This window comes from Seriola dumerili, unplaced genomic scaffold (assembly GCF_002260705.1).
Source record: "Seriola dumerili isolate Sdu_G_001 unplaced genomic scaffold, Sdu_1.0 BDQW01000367.1, whole genome shotgun sequence".
Taxonomy (NCBI): Eukaryota; Metazoa; Chordata; class Actinopteri; order Carangiformes; family Carangidae; genus Seriola; species Seriola dumerili.
Genome location: NW_019174622.1, coordinates 1139426 through 1163351, shown reverse-complemented (window position 1 = coordinate 1163351; position 23926 = coordinate 1139426). Strand labels below are relative to the sequence as shown.

Here is a 23926-nt window from a genome sequence, read left to right as displayed (position 1 = left end):
ATTTTTTGACATTTAAGAGATGAAATTATAACCGGAAAAGAAATTAGGAGATAGAAGATAATTACTGCTTTCAACTCTTCTTGGAAAAGGCAACTCAGTATTGCAAACCACATTCGAAAAACCAAAGCAGCAGATGATGCTAAGCTTAGCTAACACTGCATCCTACATTTCCCATAATTCTAACAATGTGGAGAAGACCTGAAACTGCTTCGTGACGAAGCAGTTTAGCATGATTAAGCTCTGAAGAGTCGCTTCACACCGTCACAGACAGATCAACAGGTCAAACAAAGCAGAACGACAATTCAGGTTCCTCCCATGTAAGCATGAAGAACAATTCACCCAGCACTTAAGGTTATTACACACCAGCAAAAACAAAACAAAAAAGTCCACATCAGCAGTGCATGGAGATTTGAAGTGCATGGTCATGGGATTACAGCTGGCACATCATGTCCAGGATGTGTACCATATAATAACAGTGCAGAGCTCCACCACTGTATTGTTGCTACAAGAGGATAAAGTTTAGTCTTTCTTATTGCGGCTGTAATTCTTGATAGCCATGCACACATCTGTCAGCAGCTACATTTCCATGGAGGATTATCTGACCGGCCACCAGACGCACTGCTGCTGCTGTAATGGAGTTTATTTAAAGGAGCAAGAAGAAATCTGTCCTGTGATGGATTATTTGGCAGCATGCGAAACGTGGCAACTGAAGTATGAGATGCCAAAAAACGTAGAGAGCAGGTAGCGCTGATGAGTCTCAGCGGGCAAGATGCTGTCCTAGAAAAGCACTGCAAGGCAGTCTCAGGGAGAACGATATGGCTGGCTGGGGATGTCACAACATGGCTGAACTCCTCTTCTGCTCCCTGCCCTCATCATGTGCGTCTGCTGTGTGGTTTGAGGTCTCAGTCACTAGGCTGCATGAATATACGTGAAGGGTGGATGTAACTTTGTGAATACAAGCACATGAAATGTCTGAAATGCTTGGAAATGGCAGATTTTAATCCATTCAGTAGGTGTGACATTTGGGAGTTTAGGGAATGTAGCTACTTTTAAAATTGTAGTCAGTCAAAAGGATCTATGGATGCAGTTTGATGTCACTGTACGCAATTGTTGATATAGGAGCAGTTACCTTGGCTAAGTCAAAAGCATTGAGGATGAAGTATCAGCTCCTTTTAAACGGAGAGACAAAACTTGAACACTTCTAAAAGGAGCCGCTACTATCTCTTTAGAGAGCCGCTAAAGCTCAAAGAATTCAATCAGTCATAGTTTCAGTGCCGAGTTCTATTTCACATTATGGCCCGAGCCCGAGATCACACCTAATCTAACATGATGTCTATGAGACGCAAACGTCCTTCACTTGGCAATGCAACAATCTGGAGCCACTGATCCTTTGTGTATCGTGAGCACTGTCCATGAAATGCTAAGCTCCAAAGTCTCCTAAACTCCACTAAAAAAAAAAAAAATTAAAAATTCATTTTTCTCTTACTACTTGACATATTCTTCTGTAAATATGAGCTCACCATGAAACTCAACCCAAGAATTTCACACTTTAAAATGTTTTTCACTTATTTATTAATAATGGTGTAGGTAAGATATTTTAAATGGGGTATTAGTTTATTTAGGGGCAGGTATTTTAAATATTTCATCTGTGTGGTTTAAGGGATTTTAAAGGGGTTAGAATCGTTATTGCATACCTAATAAATGTCTCCACCTACCACTTAAAATGCCTTAAATAATGCAGATATACCGTTAAAAAAACCCTAATATACTAGTGAAAAAGAATCCTCTAAAACATGATCAAGTTGCTCCTGAAAGTATTTCAGACCCTGTTGTAACTAGCAGATTAAAACAGCAACACAATAAATATTATTCTGCTTCAAATGATAAAAAAAAACAAAAAAAAAACAAGTGGGCAACAACAACTCTTGCAGGATGAAACTTTGATGAACCAGAGATGATGTGACGGCAGATAAAAAACATGAAGGACGAGTAAACGTGTGTATGTACACAAACAGAAAAGTACAAAGTGAAGCAGTGTGTACGAGATACTGTAAACGTGTTCTCCTCTGTTCCCGTGTACTTTAACTAGCATCTTTAAGAGCTCACTGAATTAATTAAAAGACAGTAAACGAGGTATTTTTGGACAGAGCCCCCTCCCCCAATAAAAACATTACCACTCTTTTCCATGGCTGCTGTCGGGTTTTATAAAGACTGCGTGTGTAATGAGAGTTTTTGTAAGATTTACATGACATTAAAAAAGAAGGCCGCAACTCCTGTGGTCTGCGTTCAGGAAAAGTAGATGCTCGAGATCGGAATATAAAATGAAAGGAATCGTCTGGGGAAATATTTCTCACAGAACTTCCTGTTTGTCTTTTCAATACTTTCTAAAAATCTACCAAGTCCATCATCTGTTGTCTTCGTCTGACCTACAAACGCAGCCAGAGGTGTGGACGGCTCCAGTGTTAAGTCCAGGCTACACGTGGCACAGTTAAAAGATTACACCGTCAGTCAGCAAGCTGCTCAAATAACCTCTTTTATTAGTAATGATAAAGTCAATCTGGAGAGAGGGGATTTGTAATTTCAGAAGCTTGCATTCTGAAGGGAGTAAAGTGCACAGTATTATTATTAGTTAGGGAACACTCCAGGACAAGAAGTACAAGGAGTAGATTGATGAGGATCGTGTCCCAACTTAAGAACAGAACAAACACTGTTAAATGTGTTTGAACATTTAAGTACGAATCATTACAGCGGACATTTAATATGAGACGATTCTGTCAAACAACGTAAACACCTCGATGACGGCCCTGCGCCTCGATGCGTCGGTGCGCACCCCCTCCCACTACGTCAGATACTACTGCACCCACAACCTGCACCTTTCAGGTTTAAATGAAGTCGCCATCGTGTTTACATTTTGAGCGCGAACTGTTCTACAAAATGGCACAAATTAGCTTTAATGGTCGTTTTTCTTTTCTTCCATTTACCAGCGCACGGGTTTCTCTGTAGATACTCTGTGATGAAATACTGTAAAATTCAACTCTATTTTATAAAAACAATACAATTTCCTTCCATATGACAATCACACATCTCAGTTGAATCCCAATTTCACGTTCTTACTTCTCATGTGATCAGTGGAATAAGCATTACTAAACAGGTCATGTTGTTTTTTTGTGTATTCCGTCACCGTTTGGATAAATTTTAGTAGAAATATTTTTTCAGTGCCATCGCAGCCAGCGCTGCAGAAATTCAGGGAAATCCATTTGCTGAAATTGGAAATAAAGAAAAAATTGGATGCCAGGATGCTGATCTGCCTGCATCTGTGTGGTGAAAATGATTCTGGCATCTGGCGACTGTGCATGAAAACAGTCTTTGGCATATTAACAGAAATATAAAGGGGTTTGACCCTGTGTGTGGTTTAATCTGACGTGACATACTTAAGGAGAAGCTTTGATCTGAGCATCTACCTGAAAACAAGGCATCATTACTCCCCATCTAGTTCTCCGCGGAAATTAGACAAGTGGACGTTACAAGACGCAAACAAAGACATTTCCATACCAATAACGGAGCGCTGTAACTTCGTGCTGTGTGAACACATTATTTAGACACACACGCATCCACAAACAAGCGAAGCGCCACAGTCTGAAGTGACGTTATGAGAGACAGAGCACAGATAACGGTCCAACACCTTCCCAACAATGCTTCCTCTTGCTCAATAAAATCATAAAACGCCTCTCAGGCTGCCTTCCTCTCTTTCAGTGTCTCTTTGAACTGGGGTGACGCTGAATGCAGCAGAGGAGACGGCAGACGTGACAGTGTGAACAGCAACAGTCTGGTGCTAGACACCACTTTACACCCGTACTGCAATTCACAGTTCAAAGCGCACGCCTGAAAGAAAATATTTTAGAATGATGGGAAGGATTACCGATACGTGTGCCGAATACAAAAGGGTGATTTGGTGCTTTATCGTGCCTGACGAGGTTAGCAACAAAATGGCGGTGGATGGCATGTGTGGGAAGGTCTCGCCAAGGCGCGAGGTGCATAGTGGTTACTTGTCAGTCCTCTCGCAGGAATAAAAGCGAAACCAAGCCATCGCTGAATGGCAAGACAAAAATCGAGAGCACAGCACGAGAAGGGAGGGTGATGTTTTCAAAACAAGCTTGAATAGATGCACATTTACAGTAACACAAAGAAATAAATGAAGCCCTTTGAAGAGAAGAGCTGTGTTTTACCAAAAGACTGGGCAGAGAAACCAGCAATTTTGCGATTCTTCTTTTGAAGGTTTTCTTCTGTTTGGGGTGGAGTGTTGGGGGGTTTGTGGCGCGCTGGCAGCTGAGGCAATCTGAGTCTCAAGCACATCTAAGGTTGGGCAATTAGTTCCAGTGCCACTATTAATGTGCTGAAGGGGCGCGCTCTGCGGGGGGTTGAGGGCTCGGCTCAAAGGGCTTCGGTCCTTGCTGGGATGAGGGGGGTGAATATGGCCAGCAAAGGTGGGGGTCAGGACCTCGGGGCCATGTGAAAGCTATACCATGTCCACTGACCTCTGAGTGCTTGTACAGGCCCCGGCCGCCATACTGCCGGCCATCGCAATAAACACAGAGGCCGCTGCCGTTTCTACTGTTTTCCACAAAGACGATGTCAGCACCTCAAAAGAAAAGCCTGTCAAGTCCGAGGTCTGTCAACAAACTGAAGTTAGGTTGGTATTGGCAGCACAACACACTGGCCTTTACCGAGGTATTTAATGAAGGCCTCATTAGTGGACCAGTTAATGAGGCTCCTCCCTGACCACAGTTACATAAAATCAGCCTGGAAAAACATGAGCGGACATTTAGCTTCTCTTTGGACATTTCACTTTGGTTCATTGTTAAATAACTATGTTTGCAAAAGAGTTATTTAATTAAAAGAAACTATCTATGCACGGCATCGGATTCAAAATGAAATATGTGGGGATCAAACTTAAAGAGCCACTATCGCACCTATGAATTTTATTAGTGACGAGTTGGAAAAAGCTTGTTTCTTTAAAATTAAATTCGAATTAAATAACATTTCAAGAAAAATAAACAAAAAATGACACTCAGGCAATATGAGGAGAATCTCATATATATTATACAAAGAGTCCAGCAATCATATTTATCCAAAATATTAATCATATAACCTAAAATACAAATCACACATTTGCCATATTTCCTAGATAAATGACTTGAAATGTTTATTTGATCATCAAATATTCTGTTGATTGACTAGCTGATTAATAACCTACGCTAAATGACAACAACAAACCAATTAGATCATCAACCTCTTTGTCCCCTTTTATTATTAGAGATGCAAAGAATCAACCAGAACACTGGTGGAAGACAAGAGACAAGTCAAACGCTGTGCTGTATATTCCCTCTGTAAGGCCTTTGCTCTTGCCCACGTTGTTCCTCGACACCCACATGCAGCCTACATCTCTCTCCTGGGCCTCTGATCTCCTCCATAATATGTCAAGGGTATTTAGAGGACGGAAAGCAAGACATGGGCAGAGAAAATGTAATGCCAGCGAGCCCTTTTTTGTTTCGTGTTTCAGCTGTGCTCTCTGATCCAATACGTTTCTTCTCTTTGCATGTGTTTTTCTCTCTCTCTCTATCAAGGGGAGAAATGTAAGCGGTACGGTGGCATTTTCTTTTTTAAATCTGTGCCAGTGACAGTCGCAGTTACAGACGGATGAATGGGGACAGTAGCTGTTGACGAATCGCTGCTGCAGAGCTCTGCCTGCATTTGAAATGTGGCTTTTCAGGTCCCTGTCAGGATGTTGACCAACTTCCTCTTAAAAGACTGATTATAACAAATGATTCTTTAATCCACATCGAATGGACAGTGAATGGATTCAAGGTTAAACAGGTGACAATATGATTTCTTTTTTTCTTCTTTTGCAAAGCTAAATATCCGAATCTGTAACAACCCAACCTTCAACTCTGAAACCTCTTGCTCATTAAATTACATTTTTTTGTGATGGTAGTAAATAGGGAGGGTTTATTTTCAACCAAATGCACTCAGAGGAATTTATTTAAAAAGGGATGAATATTAAAAACAAACTGTTACTGTGAACTCTTTTAACACTTAAATGTCTTTGATTGTTTTTTATTTAGAAAGCACAAATCCCTATCTTTTCCACCTTTTAACCCCTTGTGAACAATATTTCAGTTTCATACTTCTTATGAGTGATGTACAAGCTTTGGACAACTCTCAGCTAAACGTACTTGTTTACTGAAAGTACTCCATACAAGCAACACTGGCCCCCTGTCAGTGTTATTATTATTCTATTTTATTATAATGGATGCATTTATGTGTAACCAGCATCTTAATGCAGGTTAAAGTGAAGTTATTTACAATATTTCTTGGCAGTTTTCTCAACAGCAGTGCATCATATTTCATAAGTTTATCATAGGTTTGTATGGAAACATGAATCTGTAAAAGGAACTTGTGAATGTAGATGTAAAGAAAAAAAAAAAACAGTGGAGCGAAAGTACGAGACGTAAGGTACAAGTTCATTAAAATTGTACCTGTGTATATGAGCTCAGTTATGTTCCTCCACAGACTAACACTCTGAACAAAAGGTCAGAAAAAGAACAAGTCAATTCTTTCCTGCTCTTTCGACATTTTGGAAAAAGCCGTTACAGAAGACAAACCGTCGCCTGTCTCGAGGGCTCCTGATTGGTCAGAGGCGGCGGCGGCGGCGGCTTTCCACCGGATTCAAAACCCCTCCGCCGCTTCTGCGGCTCGGCGGGTTCGGCCGAAGCGCTGACCACTAGAGTTTGACAGAAAGCCTTTGTGCTCTCTCAGGACAATAGGGGTGAGAGGTGGGGGGTCACACCAAACTCCTGCACACCCCCACCGCACCCCGCTTCATCTGTAAAGTTCTCGCCTGCTGACCTTTAACCTCTCCTGTCTTTGTCCAAGTAGAAATAATAAAATGTGTTGAATGAATGAATGCCTGAGAGGCTGCTGTCCTTATTGTACGCCTCTGCTCGGCTTTTCCCTTCGTCCTCGCCTCCTAATATGGAAGGTTGACACTAAGATTATGGCGAGATTATGCTTGAGTCTTTCGGACAGATGGTACCGGTTCCTTTTTCTCGTGCTGCGCTGGTCTTTGGGCAACTTCCCATTTCTTAATGAAAGACAACAAACAAGGAATTGGGTTGGTAATGGATCGTCTGGGATTAAGCTTAATAAATGTACTTGACAGCAACTGTTTCAGCGTAGAGGTGAAAGATTTTTTTTTTTTTTTTTTTACTCCAACTGGATCTGTCAGAAAACAGGGATTATTCCAGAGTATTGAATGTCACGTGAGAAGCAAGATGACCTAACTAAGTGAATCTGAAGCATTGGGTTACAGCAGGTTGCTGTGAACCTGTTTTTCTTTTAGTGTATGTTTCTTTAGCCTTTACAGCAGGTCAAGCTCTACCGGTGCTCATGTAGGTCACTCAGCCACTTCAGGACAATTGAGGCGAGCATGCAGTCGTTTGTGACGGTGTTAGAAATTCACTTTTCCAAGCAACACCCTGCCAACAACAACAACATCATCATAATCATCATCATCATCATCTCATCCTTATTGAAGCGTGTTTTCCCTGACCGGCTGATGTAAAATAAATCATCAGACTTTGAAGCAGGAGCAATACTCCTCTATTAAAAGAAAGTCTTGCATAACGGAGTGAAAGTGGACAGCTTGCAGAGCTTTTTCTTCCATAAATAAGATGAGGAAAGTGCAGAAACGCAAATTGCTGTTGTTGAAGTGAGAAAGTCTGGCGTTCAACATTATCCGATTAGTTTTGAAAAGGTTCAATAAATACAAAAAAATAAATGTTCCTTCTGTCCACCATATGTGAGAACGTGTACTTCTAAAACTGAGATTTTACACTAAATGATTTCCATCAGCCAGAGTATTGAGATTTTTTTTATCAAGCATCAACTATACGATTTTCAATGCATCATATCCGCATATACCTTAACAGCCCAACAGACCTGCACGATTAATCAATTTTAAATCTAAAATCACGATTTGACAGATTGCAAGAGAGAGATCTTTGACTTTTATGACGATTGTCGCCAGAAAACGAAGTCAGCAGCAGGACCGGGTTTAACATTTCGTCATGATGCTGATACGATATCAGTACAGACACACAAGCAGTCAATACTTTTTGAATGGCAACAAGTTTTTCCACAAAATTTAGCACAAGAAGCCAAAAGTTCTCAAGGGTTAAATGTCAAAACAACGATACAAGAACTTTGCCTCAATAAAACAGAATCTATAGGTGGAGTTTTTTTATTTTTTATCTAACTCATAAAACTATCTCATAAAAGAATAAGCCAGTTTGGTGTTAACGATGCATTACAGTCAATACCAATAAAGCTTTGGGGTTTAACTCCAGTCAGCTGCAGCTAATGAGTGTTAGTCTTAAAAACCTACGTTTGAGTTGACTTGCTGAGGACCACAACAACAAGCAACTTAAGTCAGACAAAAAAGTTTGTGATTATTCTGGGTTTTCCTGTTTTTTTTTTAAATGTATAAGAAACATATAGAAATAATAATAATTCAAATTGAAATATTGGTCAGAAAAATTATACTCAGTTATGTCACATCCCAAAAAAAAAAAAAAAAAGTGTGTGTGTGTGGAAGTCATCACTGCCGCCTTTTCTCTCTGAAGCCAACCTTTTCTTTTTCCCCTATAAGCAGTAATCCCCCCCCCCCCCCCCCCCCCCCAACACACAGACAAAAGTCAGGTCTGTAACCCCTGCAGCCCCACCCCCGTGCTCTTTGACCTATAGTGGAGGCCTGGCTGAGCACAAACAGTGGTCGTCCCCTGAAGCCCCCACCACCACCTCCACCTCCACCACAGGCTCCTGTTTCACTCGGCCAATGAAAGGGCCTACTGTAAATAACGGGGGCCTGGCTGACCCAGGCGTTTATCTGGGCCTGAGACCCCTGCATCCATCCTACTGTAACAGAGCCCACCGCTCACAATAGACTCTCTCATGGGTGTTAGACTGTGGGCTCTTTCCCCTCTGTGCCCACTCAGAATAGGGATTAGAAAAAAAAAAAAAAAAAAAAAAAAAAAAAAAAAAAGAAGGGCCCCTGTCAGGTCCTCGGAGGGGGTCAACCCCCTCCAAACCAGCATCACAACCCCATCCCACAGACACTTTAGCCTTTGTCCCTGTGTGAGACTTGGGAGCAGGGAAGGATAGAGGGAATGTGGAGGTGGGGCTAAAAGCCTGAGACCAAACACTCTGACAAAATGCTGGATCAAACTCGCGGCTCCAAACACCATCAAAGCTCGACTCTGTGCTGAAGCCACTAAGACATTTCCACTCCGATTCCACTCTTTTCCTCTTTTCTACAACAGCCCGAGTCGGTTGGAGGGTAACACTTGATTTCAGTGGGCCTATGCAATTAATGTGTGTAATTCAGTGCTGATTAGTCAATCGACAAAAAAATTTAATTGACAATTTTGATAATGATTTAAGCCATTTTTTTTTTTTTTTTTCTACAAGCCGAAACATACAACAACAATTTAAGCAATTCAACCGTCACCTTGGGCATTCATTTTCTAACATTTTACAGTCCAAACCGTTAATACATTGATTAGGAAAATACTCAACAATTAAATTAAAACAAATCAAATTAAATTAACTAAAATAATTGTCATTTGTAGCCTTGGTTTAATTATCCTGCAGAATCTTCAATTTGAGGTTTCTTGCTAGCTGTGAATAATATGAAAATGAGAGGGGAAAAAAACATTTCGCTGATGATGACGATGATGATGATGAAATATCTTCACAGGCTGTCACACAGCCCTGTCTATCTAGGTGTGTGTGTGTGTGTGTGTGTGTGAAAGAGAGAGAGAGTGAGAGACCCATAGAGATAGAGAGGAAGGTTTCGGGTCAGAGGCTAAGTGAAATATATCCCCACTCTGAGGCATGCAAGAGAGAGGATGCAGGAAGCTGAGGGCCAGAGATAAGGGCACAGACGTGGGCGATAAGCACCCAAACACCTGTTAGGGAAGCTCCAGCTCCTCGCCTCAGACCAACACTCACAGGAGGCAATAAAACACAAGCAGGGAAGGAAGAAGAGAGAAAAAAAAAAAAAAGACAGTATATGGACAAAACCATCAGAGAGAAAACTGCCGCTGTAATCTGCTTTTCTTTTCCGAAAGGTGAGAGCAGGGAGCGAAAACTGCAGAGGGTGTCTGGGTGCTGTTGCAAGTATGAAGGGAGGAGGGGGATAAAACTCCATCCTGTTTTACACCATGCTTAATGGCATATGGCGGGAACCTACAGCATCATTTGTAAGGTCAGTGGCGAGACAGGAGTGGCAGAAATGATGCTGTTTGAGTCATGACATGTCAGAGCCACCCGCTTCAGTGATCAGTCCAGGAAATGGAATGGCTTTTTTTTTTTTTTTTTTTCTCCCCCTCCTTCTTCTTCTTCTTCTTTTACTATCCCACTCTCGCCTTTCAGGGCCCAGGGACAAACAGACAAACACAAAACAATCTGGGAGCGGTCAAGAGAGACCTTGGAGATGCCTGACAGTGAGGCAGTAAACAAGAAAGAGGGGATTCATAATGTGTCAAGAGGGAGATTCATGGGCTGATTATGGCGGGAGAACCATCTGACCGATTAAATGGCGTTCACTATCAAACACCTCATCAGCGGCAATCTGGGAATTATGACGCCAATTAAGGGTAAACTGATAATGTCATAATCCGACATATTCCAGTCAATGGGCAGCGTGATGAATGAGTCGGATCGACCAGGAAACACATGAATTTCATCACTACACAAAACACTGTAATTTGCAGGGTTGATTAATTTTATGTGATTAAATTTGTAATTATGCAAAAAAAAAAAAGAGGTATTTATTTGTGTTCTCCACTTGTCTTACACCTTTGGCACCAGACTGGGAGACAAAGTGAACAGTTAGAGTGAACAAACAAATAAAATGTGGAGTTTGTTGGATTAAACAGGCTGGTCAGAAATCTGGACTGGAAAAAGGATGTTACGTTATTTAATGTTTTCTATAGATATACTCAAGATTGGAAGTTTTCGGGGAGTAGAACTGATATAACAGCCAAAAAACTGGATTTATGAGATGTATAGAAAACAGCACTGTTCATTTTTGTACAGTATAAAAGGGGATATTTGTGTTTTTTGTGGAAGGAACTGGTCATGAGCGAAGAACTGACTGAATAAACGTTCAATTAGTTTCTTATACAACTGGTCAATACTGCGTTGGTTGTCTATGGTAAAAACAGAATTAATACTCTAACGCTGCAACTCCGAATGAAGCATCATTTTATCTGTCGGGATAAAATTTTAAATGATAAAAATACCAGCGACTGTTTCAGTATGATCCTTTGTATCAATTCAAAACAGGTGGAAAAAAGAAACAGACAGGCATGATTTTGTAAATGCATATTCTCCGATTTCCACTCTGTTTTCAGACATTCTTGCTCTTCAAGCAGACAAATCTCCCTTCAATTGAATTCAACCCCCACCTCTCTATGCAGCCTGTGTGAGGGGGCCGGCCTATCCATCATCAGCTCTCTCCCTCTGGTAATCTCTCTGGGCGTCTTCGGTCAGCAAATACATAAATCAATTATAGTTTTAAGCTTTATGCCACGATTTACCCAACTGATCCCTCCTGGATTACAGCGGAGCTTAAAACGTGTCGGTCGGCGCTAAAGCTCCAAGTCGCCTTGACATTCATTGCCACGACGCTCACCGAGCAAGCATGTCGGACGCCACAAGTGTAGATCTGAGAGCGTTTTGGAACAGGGTGACGGGCTTTGTGATAACACAATGATGCTCATCTCTGGTAATAAAATTTTGACTCTTTTTCCTGTGCCTTAAAACAGGTCCAAGGTCTAAACTAAGTTTGTTGATTAACCTGAGAGGGAGTAATGTCTTTAAATTATTAACAAGTAACACCAGTAGTTCAAATATAGCACAAATTTTGTCAACTGCTCATTCCAGCAACAGTCAGTGCTAGTGGCCAGTGAACTAACATGCTAGTCGCCATAAGTAGCAGTAAATACAAGGTCATGATCTGCCTCCGACATTAACCATTTGATCAGTTTTGATGTTTTTAAATAGATTTCATACTATGACGTATATCAAGAAAAAGTACTGAAGTATTTAAATCAATAGGTCAACATGCTGTCGGCCATTAACTCTGCAGCTAATAATCCTGCTTTTCATCACGTAAATAACAAGCTTCTCGACTAACAGCCTTTGCTGTGTGAAGTTTTGATTTGACTGAAGTTTGAGTGAGTTGTTTAGACTGAATTAATTGCGCTCTGGCTTAAAACTTCGCTTGAACCATTGTTCTTACTTGTTCTTCTCTATAAAGCCACCACATTAGGAAGTGATTCCTACAGAAGTTTCAATGCATTTCCAGTATTTCCACTTTTGCCTCCCTCTATAATCCGAACTGCTCGTGAGCATATCTGGCTCACCTTCTTTGATTTTTAACAATTCAACAGTGCTATAATGAGCTTTGTTTATTAAGTGTTTGCTCACTCTAACATTAACCACTGGCAGCTGTTATGAATATTTTGATTTCACTTTTCATTTCTGTGCCGCAGAGAGCAGCGTTTTATGAGCAGACAGCGAGCACTAACCAAGCATCCACCTGTTGAGCAAACACGGTTCCTCTGCCCCTGAAGAGGTGGATTAAAAGCTCACATGGTGCTGCTCTGGCCTCAGCTTCCTACCTGAGAGCTCCTTTGTGACAGGTGACGGTGGAGAGAATGGGGGGTAATTTTTATGACCAGCTTCTTAGCGTGCTGGTATCACTCCATTGGGGCCCCTTGCCAATCTCTGGCAAACCATTCAAGTGGCAACAAAGAGGCTAATTAGAAGCTCTCTCGCTGGAAGCCCGCGGAGGGCTCTGGTTTGATACTTCCCAGGGAGGCTAGGGGGCCTCTGAGGTGGCGGTGGCAGCTTTTTCACACATACACACACACACACACACACACACATACACACATACACACACACAGGACATTTGTGAGCACACTTGGGTTGGCCCTTTGGCTCCAGCACATTTGCTCATTGTGGCCGTCCTCCCTACGGTCTGCCAGAGCGATAGAATCAGAGAGGGGGAACCGACACATCTTCTTTCATGTGGCGGGGACCCAGAGAGGGGATGCTAATAGGATATCGATGGGATTAGAACCCAGAGCGTTCAGGTCTAGGAGAACAGAGGCAGGGCTCTATGAACTAGAACTAAAACCCACTCAGCTTTAAGGCCAGATCATTCTAATTCTATTGACTTTTTCTTTTTTAATGGGAGAGCTGACAATGATGCATGCACCTTAATACAGTAAGAAAGTTTGCCAAGTGAAGAGGGTCTGCTAATTCTGAAAAAAGGTTTAAAAAGAAATGCAAAAAAAAAAAAAAAAAAAAATGCTATTAAAGCAGCTTCCCTGCTGAAATTCACACACTGTGCATTTACAGAGAAACAGTGGCACAACCTGTTCCCCTGCCAACACTCACAGCAGCTTCTGGTAGAAAAGATAGACATCAGGAAGTTAAGGCCGATAACACATTTGCATGTCACCTGATAACTGGCTGTAATTAGTACTCCCATTGAGCCCTTCACCCCCCCCCCCCCACACCCTCTCCCCCTTCCCTCCCAACAACAAAAAACAAAAAAAAAAAAAAAAAAAACCCCACACGCTCACATGAACACACACACACACAAGGCCAACTTCCAGTACAGTATGTTATCCTTATCCCTCCCTCCAGACCACAAGGCCCCCACAGGGACAAAAGATAGGGGCCTCAGTGTGTTCGTTTCATAGCAGCCCCTGCCAGACCGCATCAGCAAAGGCCACGTCTGCTGAGCGCTGTTAGCCACATAGAGGCAGCTGGTCGCACCAAGTCAAGCTGCTAACTTTTATTGCACAAGCACCTCCCTCCACTCTTATCTCAGGGAGGGGAGGTGATCTAATCAGCCTACTGATTAGATCACCTCCTTCCATTGCCATAGCCACTGTCTGGATGTTAAACCCCCCCCCCCCCCCCCAACTTTCCTCTTTTTCTTCCCCTCCTCCTTGAAAAAAGCATCTCAATTCTTTTTTTTTTTTTCCCAAAAAGCAGCTTCACCAGATGTAAGAAGGTGACTTGCTACCTGACGTCAGTGCAGGACTGCATGACAATAAAATGCTGTACTATGGTGTGTGTGTGTGTGTGTGTGTGTGTGTAGTGCATTCCACATGATGTAGCCCCCTGTGCTAAGTCTTTAATCGATACATCTCCCTATCCTGACAGTAAGGACAGAGCCCAGATCTGAGATCAGAGCGATGGCGGTGTAAATCTTTACGGTTCAACCAGAGCCTTTTAAAGCCTGTCTATAATTGGGCTTCAGCCAGCAGCTGCCTCGGCTGCGTCTATCACCGTGGGCCCGGTCAAAGCACCAGTTCCTCGGGGGCATAAACAAACAGCGCACCTCCAATAAGGGCAAAAAAAAAAAAAAAAAAAAAAAGCACCTGTGTGAGGATAAAAAGAGCGACGATGTGGCAGCCCAACTTGAATAAGCCCCTCTGCTGCTGTCTGTGGTTTGGGTATTTCTTGGAGAGGTGTTTTTGTTGAGTGAGGCTTTTTGTGCTATTGGATTATTACACCAACATGTACTGTACCTCTGAGTGCAAGCCGGGGAGACTTAGCTCACTGAGTGATTTCAAATAGAGGGTAATCCACTGCCATGTAATAGATGCTTTGTTGCCGGGCTGCTTTCAGGAAGCAGGAAAATGCTTGCACAGTTTTACAGGTTAGGATCATAAGCTCGCTGCTGCTGCTGCTGCTTCAGTTTGAGTTATTTTATTTCAGGCCAGAGGTGATATACTGTATCCTGAGAGTGAGACAAAGAAGCAAATATCTGACAACCTACTTCAAAACACACACACACACACACACACACACAGTTGTCCATCATTTTTACAAACTGCCAGCCAACTTTCTCTTTCCCTTTTACAGTGAAACACTTCCTGAAGTTGAGCAGAGGAAACTACGATGATATTGCACACACACACACACACTACACTGGGTGTCTGTGCACATGGACGCGTTCCACACATGCGCACCAGAAATCAAAAATGCAATCTCTCAACTACAAGGACATTTTTGATTTTCTAGCACACGTGAAGTCAGCGAGGTCACACAGTTCGGTCAAAATCGCACAGACGTCTGACAGAATTAGTCACGCAGACGCTTTGGCAGCCCCTCGTGGCTCCTAGGATGCGGAAAGAAGGAAAAATTGCCTGAGCAGTTGTTGCTGTTTTTCAGTTAGCTGCTAAATGAGACAGTCCCATGCTATATGTGACAACATTAGGGATAAACAGAAAAAAAAAACTGCTGCTAGCTGATCGTAAGAGTTGCCATCACACGGCCTGTGTTGTTTCTGATGAGTGTTTCACAGTTGGACATCAGTGCTGCTTGATGATAGCAGTAGCTACTGTGGTCAGCAGCGCCATCAAAAGCCATTCAACTCCTACAGAGCCCCAACGGAAGAACTGCTGCAAATCTGAGAAAAGTTTTTTTTTATTCTTCACAACTGAGTCTTTCTTTTTTATTTCAAATTGCTAGCTAGCTCCACCAAACTCTCCAAATCACCGTGAGTTTATGGCAGCCGCTATCAGGACAAAAATCAATGATGTGACTGTTCAAAAACCTGACTGCAGCTGTCATAAAAAATCCCTCCGAGCTTCTGAAGTGTTGATTTGACTACCACTTGTGAAAATCTTTGTATTTAAATGGAGCCACAAAAACCAAACCGAGGCAAAGAGGGTGGAGCCTTTGGGGGGGGGGGGGGGGGGGGGGGTGCGGGGGGGGGGGGGGGGGGGGGATGAGGAAGTGGAAATCACCACAGCCAGTTGTGAAAGATTGCAACACCTGTCAATCAAGGAATCTAACTCCCTAATGGAGATGATTCTCAAAATAAGACATCAGAGCAAATGACTGGGAGATAAACTGGGATTTTTTATTTTTTTATTTTTTTTAATGAAATCTTATGTTGGTAGAGATTTTCTTCAGCCATTATCTACCAACCTTTTCTCATCATGGTGGTCACTGGAACCCAACCGCCCAGCTGCTCGCGGCGTGAACGTATAGTAAGAAAGCAGTGGTTAATGGTTGACAGTGGCCAAAGCACACAAGTGTCAATGTGGAGGGAAACAACTCGTATGCCTTCCACCGGCCTCCCCTTGATGTGCGGGGTATATATATATATATGTGTGTGTGTGTGCAAGTGTGTGCATGTGCATACATCGTTATCACCTGCAACAAACGCTATGGGCCGCTATCTGGGCTCAATCTGCTCTTGGTTTACTGAGGAGGAGTGCCAAGGGTTATCTGTCCCTCTCTGATATGCACAGATAAGAGCCTTGGGCCCGCTGTTTAAACACCTGGGGCCCGGGGTATTAGAGCGCCCTCCGTCCCCCTTTGCCACAAAAGGAGAGGAAATGGAAGAGTGAGCGCTGGCTGCTGCTGCTGCTGCTGCTGCTGCTGCTGATGATGATGATGGGGGGGAATGTGTGTGAACGGTAATGAACACAGGAGTGTGCGCGCGTGCAGGGGTTAATGCAGGGGTGATTATTTTCCCCACTCGTCCCTTTTACCCCAATACTTCCATCGATGATAAAAAATAAAATGATCAAAAACAGAGAGGGGAGGCGGGGATTCATTGACTTGTTTCATTCATGCACCCCCCGCCCCCTCTGCCCCCCTACAAAAAAAAAAAAAAAAAAAAAAAACCTTTTCTCTACTATGAAAAGACAGAGTTAAAGCATTGATGGTTTTCAGTAATGTTTAACGGCTATATGTTGGAAAAGCTCTCCTTTAAAATAGGCTCTTTTTTCACTTATGTGATGTACATTACAGCGAGGGTCAGTCATTTGCATGAGAATGGACGATTAAGTGAAAGAGATAAACCCAAGGCTAGTTCCCGTGAATTGGATGCTGTGTTTGGAATACCAAGCAGTGGAGGGGTTTTTTTTTTTTTTCTTTCCCCTGCCTCTGCAGAATTAGCCCCCTGCATCATGCATTTATTTTCCCAATAATCACTCAGGCCCTTCCTGTGTTGATTATTTTCTCAGTGCAAGGGTTACTAAAATATTGCTGTAATCCTGTCTCCCTGAAGCCGCAACAACGCTCACCCTGGGCTGCCTTTAAGAAATAAATCTAGGGCTTGTCAGTGGGGAGGTGGTGGTGGGCTGCTGGAGGAGAGACGGGGGAGAAAAGTTGTTTTGGTCAGATGCGGATTGCTTAGATTCAGTAAACGGAAACGGACACCTATAAAGTGTGGCCCTTCGTTTAGTTTCATACGTGTCTTTGGAAGGTTACGTCTAATACGGCTGTATTGAAAATTGTCAATAGTAGAGCCGATACAATTTAGTATATATAGTTTTATTACATCTTAAATAATTAACTTTAAAGAAGTATTCAAATATTAAATGTTGTCTAAATATAGGCAGCTGTGCCCCACATGAAATCGTCCAAAATTAGCAACATTTTGATTTGATTGAGGAGCTATCTGATGAAAAAATTAAGATCTTAATTCATTAAATTAAGAAATTAAGCCCTACTTCAATTGTGCTTACACCTCTTATCAGCACATGTTTCTCCTTCTCCCATAGGCGACTCCTCACAGACCACTTGTGGAGGCAATACAACAATGTATTCAGTCTGGGTGGGTGTTTTTATGATATAACCCAGGGCACAGAGGAATGAAAGGGAGCAAAGACTAAATTTATACAGGAAGTGGGTACTTTCTGCTGCATTCATTTTAACATAGACGCATGCACACAGACACCTCACACCAATGACCTGCACCACATCTGGAAACAATTACACTCATGTTTGACTTGACCTGCCTGCACTATTTGAACTCTGCCAACTTTTTTTTTATGTGTTTGTTGCAGAGGCAGCGGTGACCCTGACACACTGGCTGTGGGGAAATGATGTGTAATTAGTCCGAAGGAACACGACTCCGCTCGTCTGAAATAAAACATCTTGTATTCACATCAAAAGAATCAGCACCTTGACAGGCTAAAAAAAACAAAACAAAAAAAAAGCATGAGCTTGATATGCTATCAAATGACCCACATTGGAATTTGCGAGGACACGAAGAGCGTCTGAATTATCAAGCATCTCAGGGTAGCACAGCAGACCTTTCATGTGCGGATGGCAAAGCAGACAGCGGATGATGCAATGTTTGATTTCTACACTTCAGGAGGCTGTCAGGACAGCGCGTACAATATTAAACAGTGTCGTGTCGGTGTATCAACCAGTTTAAATTAACCCATTAGTATGCTATGGGGCGAAGCGGGAAGATCAATGCATGAAACAGTTTGGAAATCTCCTTTGATACAAGATTTCCCAGCTTGAGCGAATTGATGAAATTCCTCTTGAAACACAGGCAACCATTTCACACGCCAGACTTTTCTCAAGACAGAGACAAGTGTAGCCTGTCCTTTAACACAGTGAGGCTACGTTGCCGCATCTTTCACAGAGGCTATAGTGCATTTTAAAGCTGTTGTTTAAAGCCTGCTTAGGAAGAACTCCAAAAATTCACTTCTACAGTTGCTGTTTTTTAAAATAAAAGAAAAAAAGAAAAGAAAAAAGAAAAGATAAATAGTGTCCATGCAGAAATTCCTCTTTTACACAATGAATAACAAGCACTCATCAGGAAGGTCACACAAATCTGTGCACTTTAAGAAGAAAAAAACTACAACTGACTGATGCAAGTGAACACCAATATATAAAAACTGCACAATATTGTAGTTTAGGGCTGCAAAGGAGGGAACCTCTCTTTGGGGTGATAGCTAGTCTTTCATATTCAGTATTTTCTAAAGACAACATTGAGACAGATTTAGAAACTTAGCAGCTTGGACTGAATCAGTCCAGCTCTTAGCCGTGCATACCAAGATACCGGCTGACGCATGAGGGGACGGGTGATGGGGTTCAAATCCTCATGTGAACTTTAACCACTGTGCATTCCTATTGATTTAAGCAAACATTACAAGGTGAGAAGGTGGCCCTCAAGGTAAGAAAAGGCCTTTAGTCACAAAAACACTGACTGCGCAAAACCCACAAACGAAGTGAAGCAAGTACATTCCACAAGGCTGATAAAAGTGTGACAGATGCAGCAGAGATGTATAAGATGACACGACATGCAATGTGTGGGGAGTTTTGAAAAAAGGTAAGTTTCCAGGCCTTCAGATTTATTTTTATGCACTGATTGAAATAGCGCTGTGCTGGTTTACTGCCACTCCCCTGTCCTAGAACTACCTCCTTGTCTCACAGCCCAGGTCCAGCACTCATTTCCTGAGCTGACCGTTTACTCCAGCTATCAAGCTAATAAGGGCCCCCCTTGTGCAGTTATGAGAAAGGGGAGGGGGGAGCTGGGTCCAGGATAGGGGGGTGGGTGGGGGGGGGGACCACTTTGGTAAGTGCGTGATAGCTGCCGCCCACATCTCGTAAGGTGTGACTAATTGTCTTAGACAATGTTACGACAGCACTGCTTCGGCAGTCACCTGGACAGGCTTGGCAGTTATTGAAGGGGTGGATGTCTGGGCCTGAGCTGCCAGACACACAGAGCTAAGGTTCGTGTCCATCAAAGGATGTCACGTACTCATATATAACAGATGTATGGATGGGTGATTTTACTTAGTTGTCATGATCACGGACATTCAAAATGAGTGACTATATGTGGGGTTTTTTTTCTCCGTGTCAAAAAAAGGCGACTTACAACTGTTAAAGGTTTATAATTTAGTCCCTGTTACCCCTAGCAATTAGCAATTAAGTATTATGTATAATTTGTAAGGTGTTTTGAAATTCTGAGCCCTTATGTCTTAAGACTTTCACTTTCAGTTGCATATAGAGGAAACTGCCAAAGAACTCTTGCATAAACCATTAAAATGTGAGTCATTGAAATTAAAAAAAAATAAAAGTAAATAAAAATAAAAGTAAAAAAAAAAGCTGTTGAGCTGGAAGGCTGACAAGGACCATAAATTTCAAGGCCAAAACAATAAGCAAGCAGCTACTCAAAAAGAAAACTTGGCTTACCTGTGCTGCTCCACAGCTTCGTTGTCTGGCAATTCTGCACCGCAAACATTGCAGCGCTCGTGCTGGTTCCTGCCGTCTGGTTTCATGCCCACTGCCAGCTCCCCGAGCTTGCTGAAGAATTCTCTCTGGATGAAGCTCTGAGGCAGGAGTCCCCCGTAGGCACTGAAGTCCATAGACATAGCCAGGGCTGGGGACATGGGGAGAGCGGAGGCCATGGATGCCGGCATTGACATGATGGCATCTGATTTGTGATTGACAGGTAGGGCGTAAAGCGAGGCCAGGTGTTTCTCCGTCATTCCAGCCATTGCTTCCAGCCCCATCTGGCTGACTTCAGCTTGATGGTCACCCATGCCTTCGTCGCGGACGTAATGCAGCTCGCGGGCACTGGTGATTACGCTGCTCCTGGTCGGTGTTCCGGGACCATCTCGGTTCCTGTCCTCCCCGCTTCGCTCTCCGTTGCTGGAGGCACTGGACTCCATGTTCTGGGGGCTGTCGTGGCCGTTGCCGCCCATGTCCACTTGCATCATTTCAGTCTTGATCTCAGTCATCAGGTGGTGGGAGTTGCCATGGACAATTTGTTCAGCGCCGAAGCCCTGCTGGAGCAGAGACTGGCCGATGCTCATCAGGCTGTCCACAGCAGCTTTGGTGGGACTCAGGGTGGAGACGCCGAAGGAAGTGGAGACCGAGGGACTCTGGTCCACCATGCCGGACATGGTGGAGACCTGCTGGGTACCTGACAGATAGGGGCTCTCCGTGGAATGCTGTTTTGAGTTCTTGGCTCCATTGTGGCCTTTGCGCTCGTCATCCTCCTCTGTGCTCCCGTCATTAACGTTAACCTCCACGTCATTCTCATCCGAGGACTGGATCGTTTCCAGGATCTTGAGGCATTGCTCCTCCAAGTACTCAATTTCCAGGATCTCCGCTGCATACAGAAGGTCATCTAAGTCCTCCACCTTGGCCTGTAGCGTGGCAGTGTAAGCATACTCCAAAATCTGCTGAAAAGTCTTTGGTGAAAGAAAGTCCAGGGTGTAATGCTGGCTGCTGCGGTGGAAGAGGATCTCAAACATTTTGCTGGTGCAGGCTAGCACAGTCCGGTGAGCGTGGAACTCCTGGCTGTCTACCATGATGACCACGTCACACAGAGTCCCGGCCAGACGCATCTGGTTGGCCTTCTGCAGCAGGGCAGTGGGGTGGTTGGGGTTCTGGAGCTGGATCATACCCATTTTAGTTAAATCCATTATGTCGATGCAATCCACGAGGCCGACTCATGAGGCTCGCCTTCCCCGCTCAGCAGTGTTTTTAGCTATCTTTGTAAACAAGATGAAACCTAGATGGTGAAACAGAATGAAAAAGAAAAAATCAGTCATGGTAACTTCTGACGCAACAGCTAACATATTTTCCACACCAACTCTATTTGTCGTTACACTAATCCAACAAAATTCTCCTTATCCTCTTTTTATTTGCAAAAAAGTGAATGAATGAATGAATTTTCTCTTTTAACAGAGCACAAAAAACGTGTATGATTCCCCAACTGTCGTCTTTCACAATAGTATGCAAAGCACATTCATTAATTACATCCTGAAAATAAAAATGCAATTAATTTGTCAACATATTTATTCAGAGTATACCTCTATTTATTATTGTAAATGGTGAGTGCGAAGTGAGTGGAGTTTCAAATTGTGAAATATCCTGCAGGGACGGTAAACACACTGTGCAGTGGCTTTGTTCTTAAAAATCAGTGGATGGTACGGACTGTAGATTTCTGAGGGGAGACAATTTGTGAGCCGTCCAACAAGCTCACCCTGCATACCAATCAGTCCAACATATGTTATGTTAAAAAGATGTCTTCATTTGGTTATCTGATGGGGATGTACACCGGTTAAACAAGTGTGAATTGTGGTTTTTTTTACTGCTGCTTGGCTCACAAAGACCGTCAGCAGCCTTTCTGAAATTAAATAGCATCTTACTCAGTATTCCCATCACAGACGGGAGCAGAGAGCAGCGGCCAGAAATGGGTGGAAAGGAAAGCAGGATGAGGCACAGGCAAACACAAACGCTGCCGCACCAAACACCCTGCTCTGCTCTCGGTCACTCATGTCGAAAAATCCTAAATGAGGGATTGTCTCTGTGACTGTTGTTAACTCAATTATTCAAGTGAACAGGGCAACATGTTGCTCCACCTCGTATCTACATTATAGTTTAACCTGAACTATAATAACAATGAAAGGCTTAAATTAAATGAAACACTTTCACCACTATTTGCACTTTACATGAAACATCATGTCTGTGACTCCTGTTTCACACGATCCTTTCGACTTCACAGAGAAATATCTCCACCTCATGTTGTGACCTACACTTGAAATTATACTCTTCATTATTCTAATTAAATAAACAGTCTTGGCACCACATTATATTATAGTTGAATGAATGAATGAATGACTACCAGACCAGCCAAGCGCCTCCACTGACCCACATTCTGCATGAGCTTATTGACGGCCAATTTCTGTCTACTCAATCTAGTCAATATATCAGGTTTACAGCTCATTCTGTCCTCTTCATCTTGATTTATTTTCTCTTTAGTCATTTTTCATTTTAATTTTGAAAAACTTCATTTTTTTTAATTTTTGGAATCTTTTTTCAAAAGAGCTTCGTTTTTATTTTAACAAACAAATAATGGGGAGGGAGAAGTTTCTGAGCACTTCTTTTCCTTCCTCCCAGCCTGAGAACAATACACGCACAGACAGAAAAAAAAAGAGCAAATATCATCAGCCTTCCAAGTAGATGACGACTTTAAAATAATAATAATAATATCAACAACTCCCAGATATGTGAGATCGCTGCAAAAGCACACAATCACACAAGCCTAAACCAAAATATGCAGAAGGTAAATGGTGCTGGCAGCTATTGTTTGCGGCGAGGATCATGGAAAATAAATAATCCAGCCCGGCTTTTGGGTCACTGGACAGTTTGTCTTTTCGGCACATTGACAAGATCGATATAGGATAGGTAATGATGAAACCACAGGTTCTCATTTAACTGAGCTCTGCCTCTCAGTCAACAGAGGTCATGCCTAAAACCCGACATTATCTTTATTACAGGTATGCCAATAGCTGCGATTTATGGCCCCGTCAATGATCAATGCTTGTTGCGCTCTGTGGGCAATCAGCCGAGCCGTGGCTTCACTGGGACACAATGCAAAGTTGCTGTTTGGAGACTTTATCACCCCAGTTAGCTCTCTATTAATATGGGGAAGGTCTGCGTGCGTCTAGACAGTGTTAATGTTGGCCAGCCGCACCAGACAAATTACACACAGCGTTATACATTATGCAAAAAAACATCGCGCACTACATTAAGTACATTAAGCCAGGAGAGATTTTCTCCCTGGAGGACAATGTCGACCGCTGACAATAACCACATTAGGCCGACTTCAGCGAAAGGCAGCATAATCAATCTGATCACGAGTTGTCTGCCGTAGCGCGCCTTGGCGACCCAGCCACAACAAGAATAAACAGCGTTCAATATTCCAGACCATGAGCCACACTGACAGACACAAATGTGCACGGAGCAAAATGGTTCAGCGTCTCTAAGGGGGACAATCGGGGACATCGAGCGTGCTAAAAAGTACACACGAGACAGACAGCTGCCAGGATCTCTCGCCGATTCAAGGCAGCTCTGCTCTGATCAACGCACAGGTGGACTTTGTTTGAGGCTGGGTGAAATACTCAAATCCCGGTTTGTTACAATTCGGGAGAAAGGTGGTGATCTGCGGGAAGCTGCCTAAAGGATAAAGAGGAAAAAAAGTGAAAGGGGGTGGGAGGGTGGGGGG

General features: G+C 43.0%; 1 protein-coding gene across 2 annotated transcripts in view; it reads right to left on the bottom strand.

Annotated features, from left to right (window-relative positions):
- zbtb16 (zinc finger and BTB domain containing 16) overlaps positions 1–21338 on the bottom strand; it is a 133659-nt gene extending 112321 nt beyond the window's left edge. For both annotated transcript variants that reach the window (XM_022760850.1, XM_022760851.1), the window contains exon 1: positions 20101–21338. In XM_022760850.1, the coding sequence (XP_022616571.1) occupies positions 20101–21338 (1238 nt within the window). The remainder of the gene's footprint in view (positions 1–20100) is intronic.
- Between the last annotated feature and the right edge of the window lie 2588 nt (positions 21339–23926).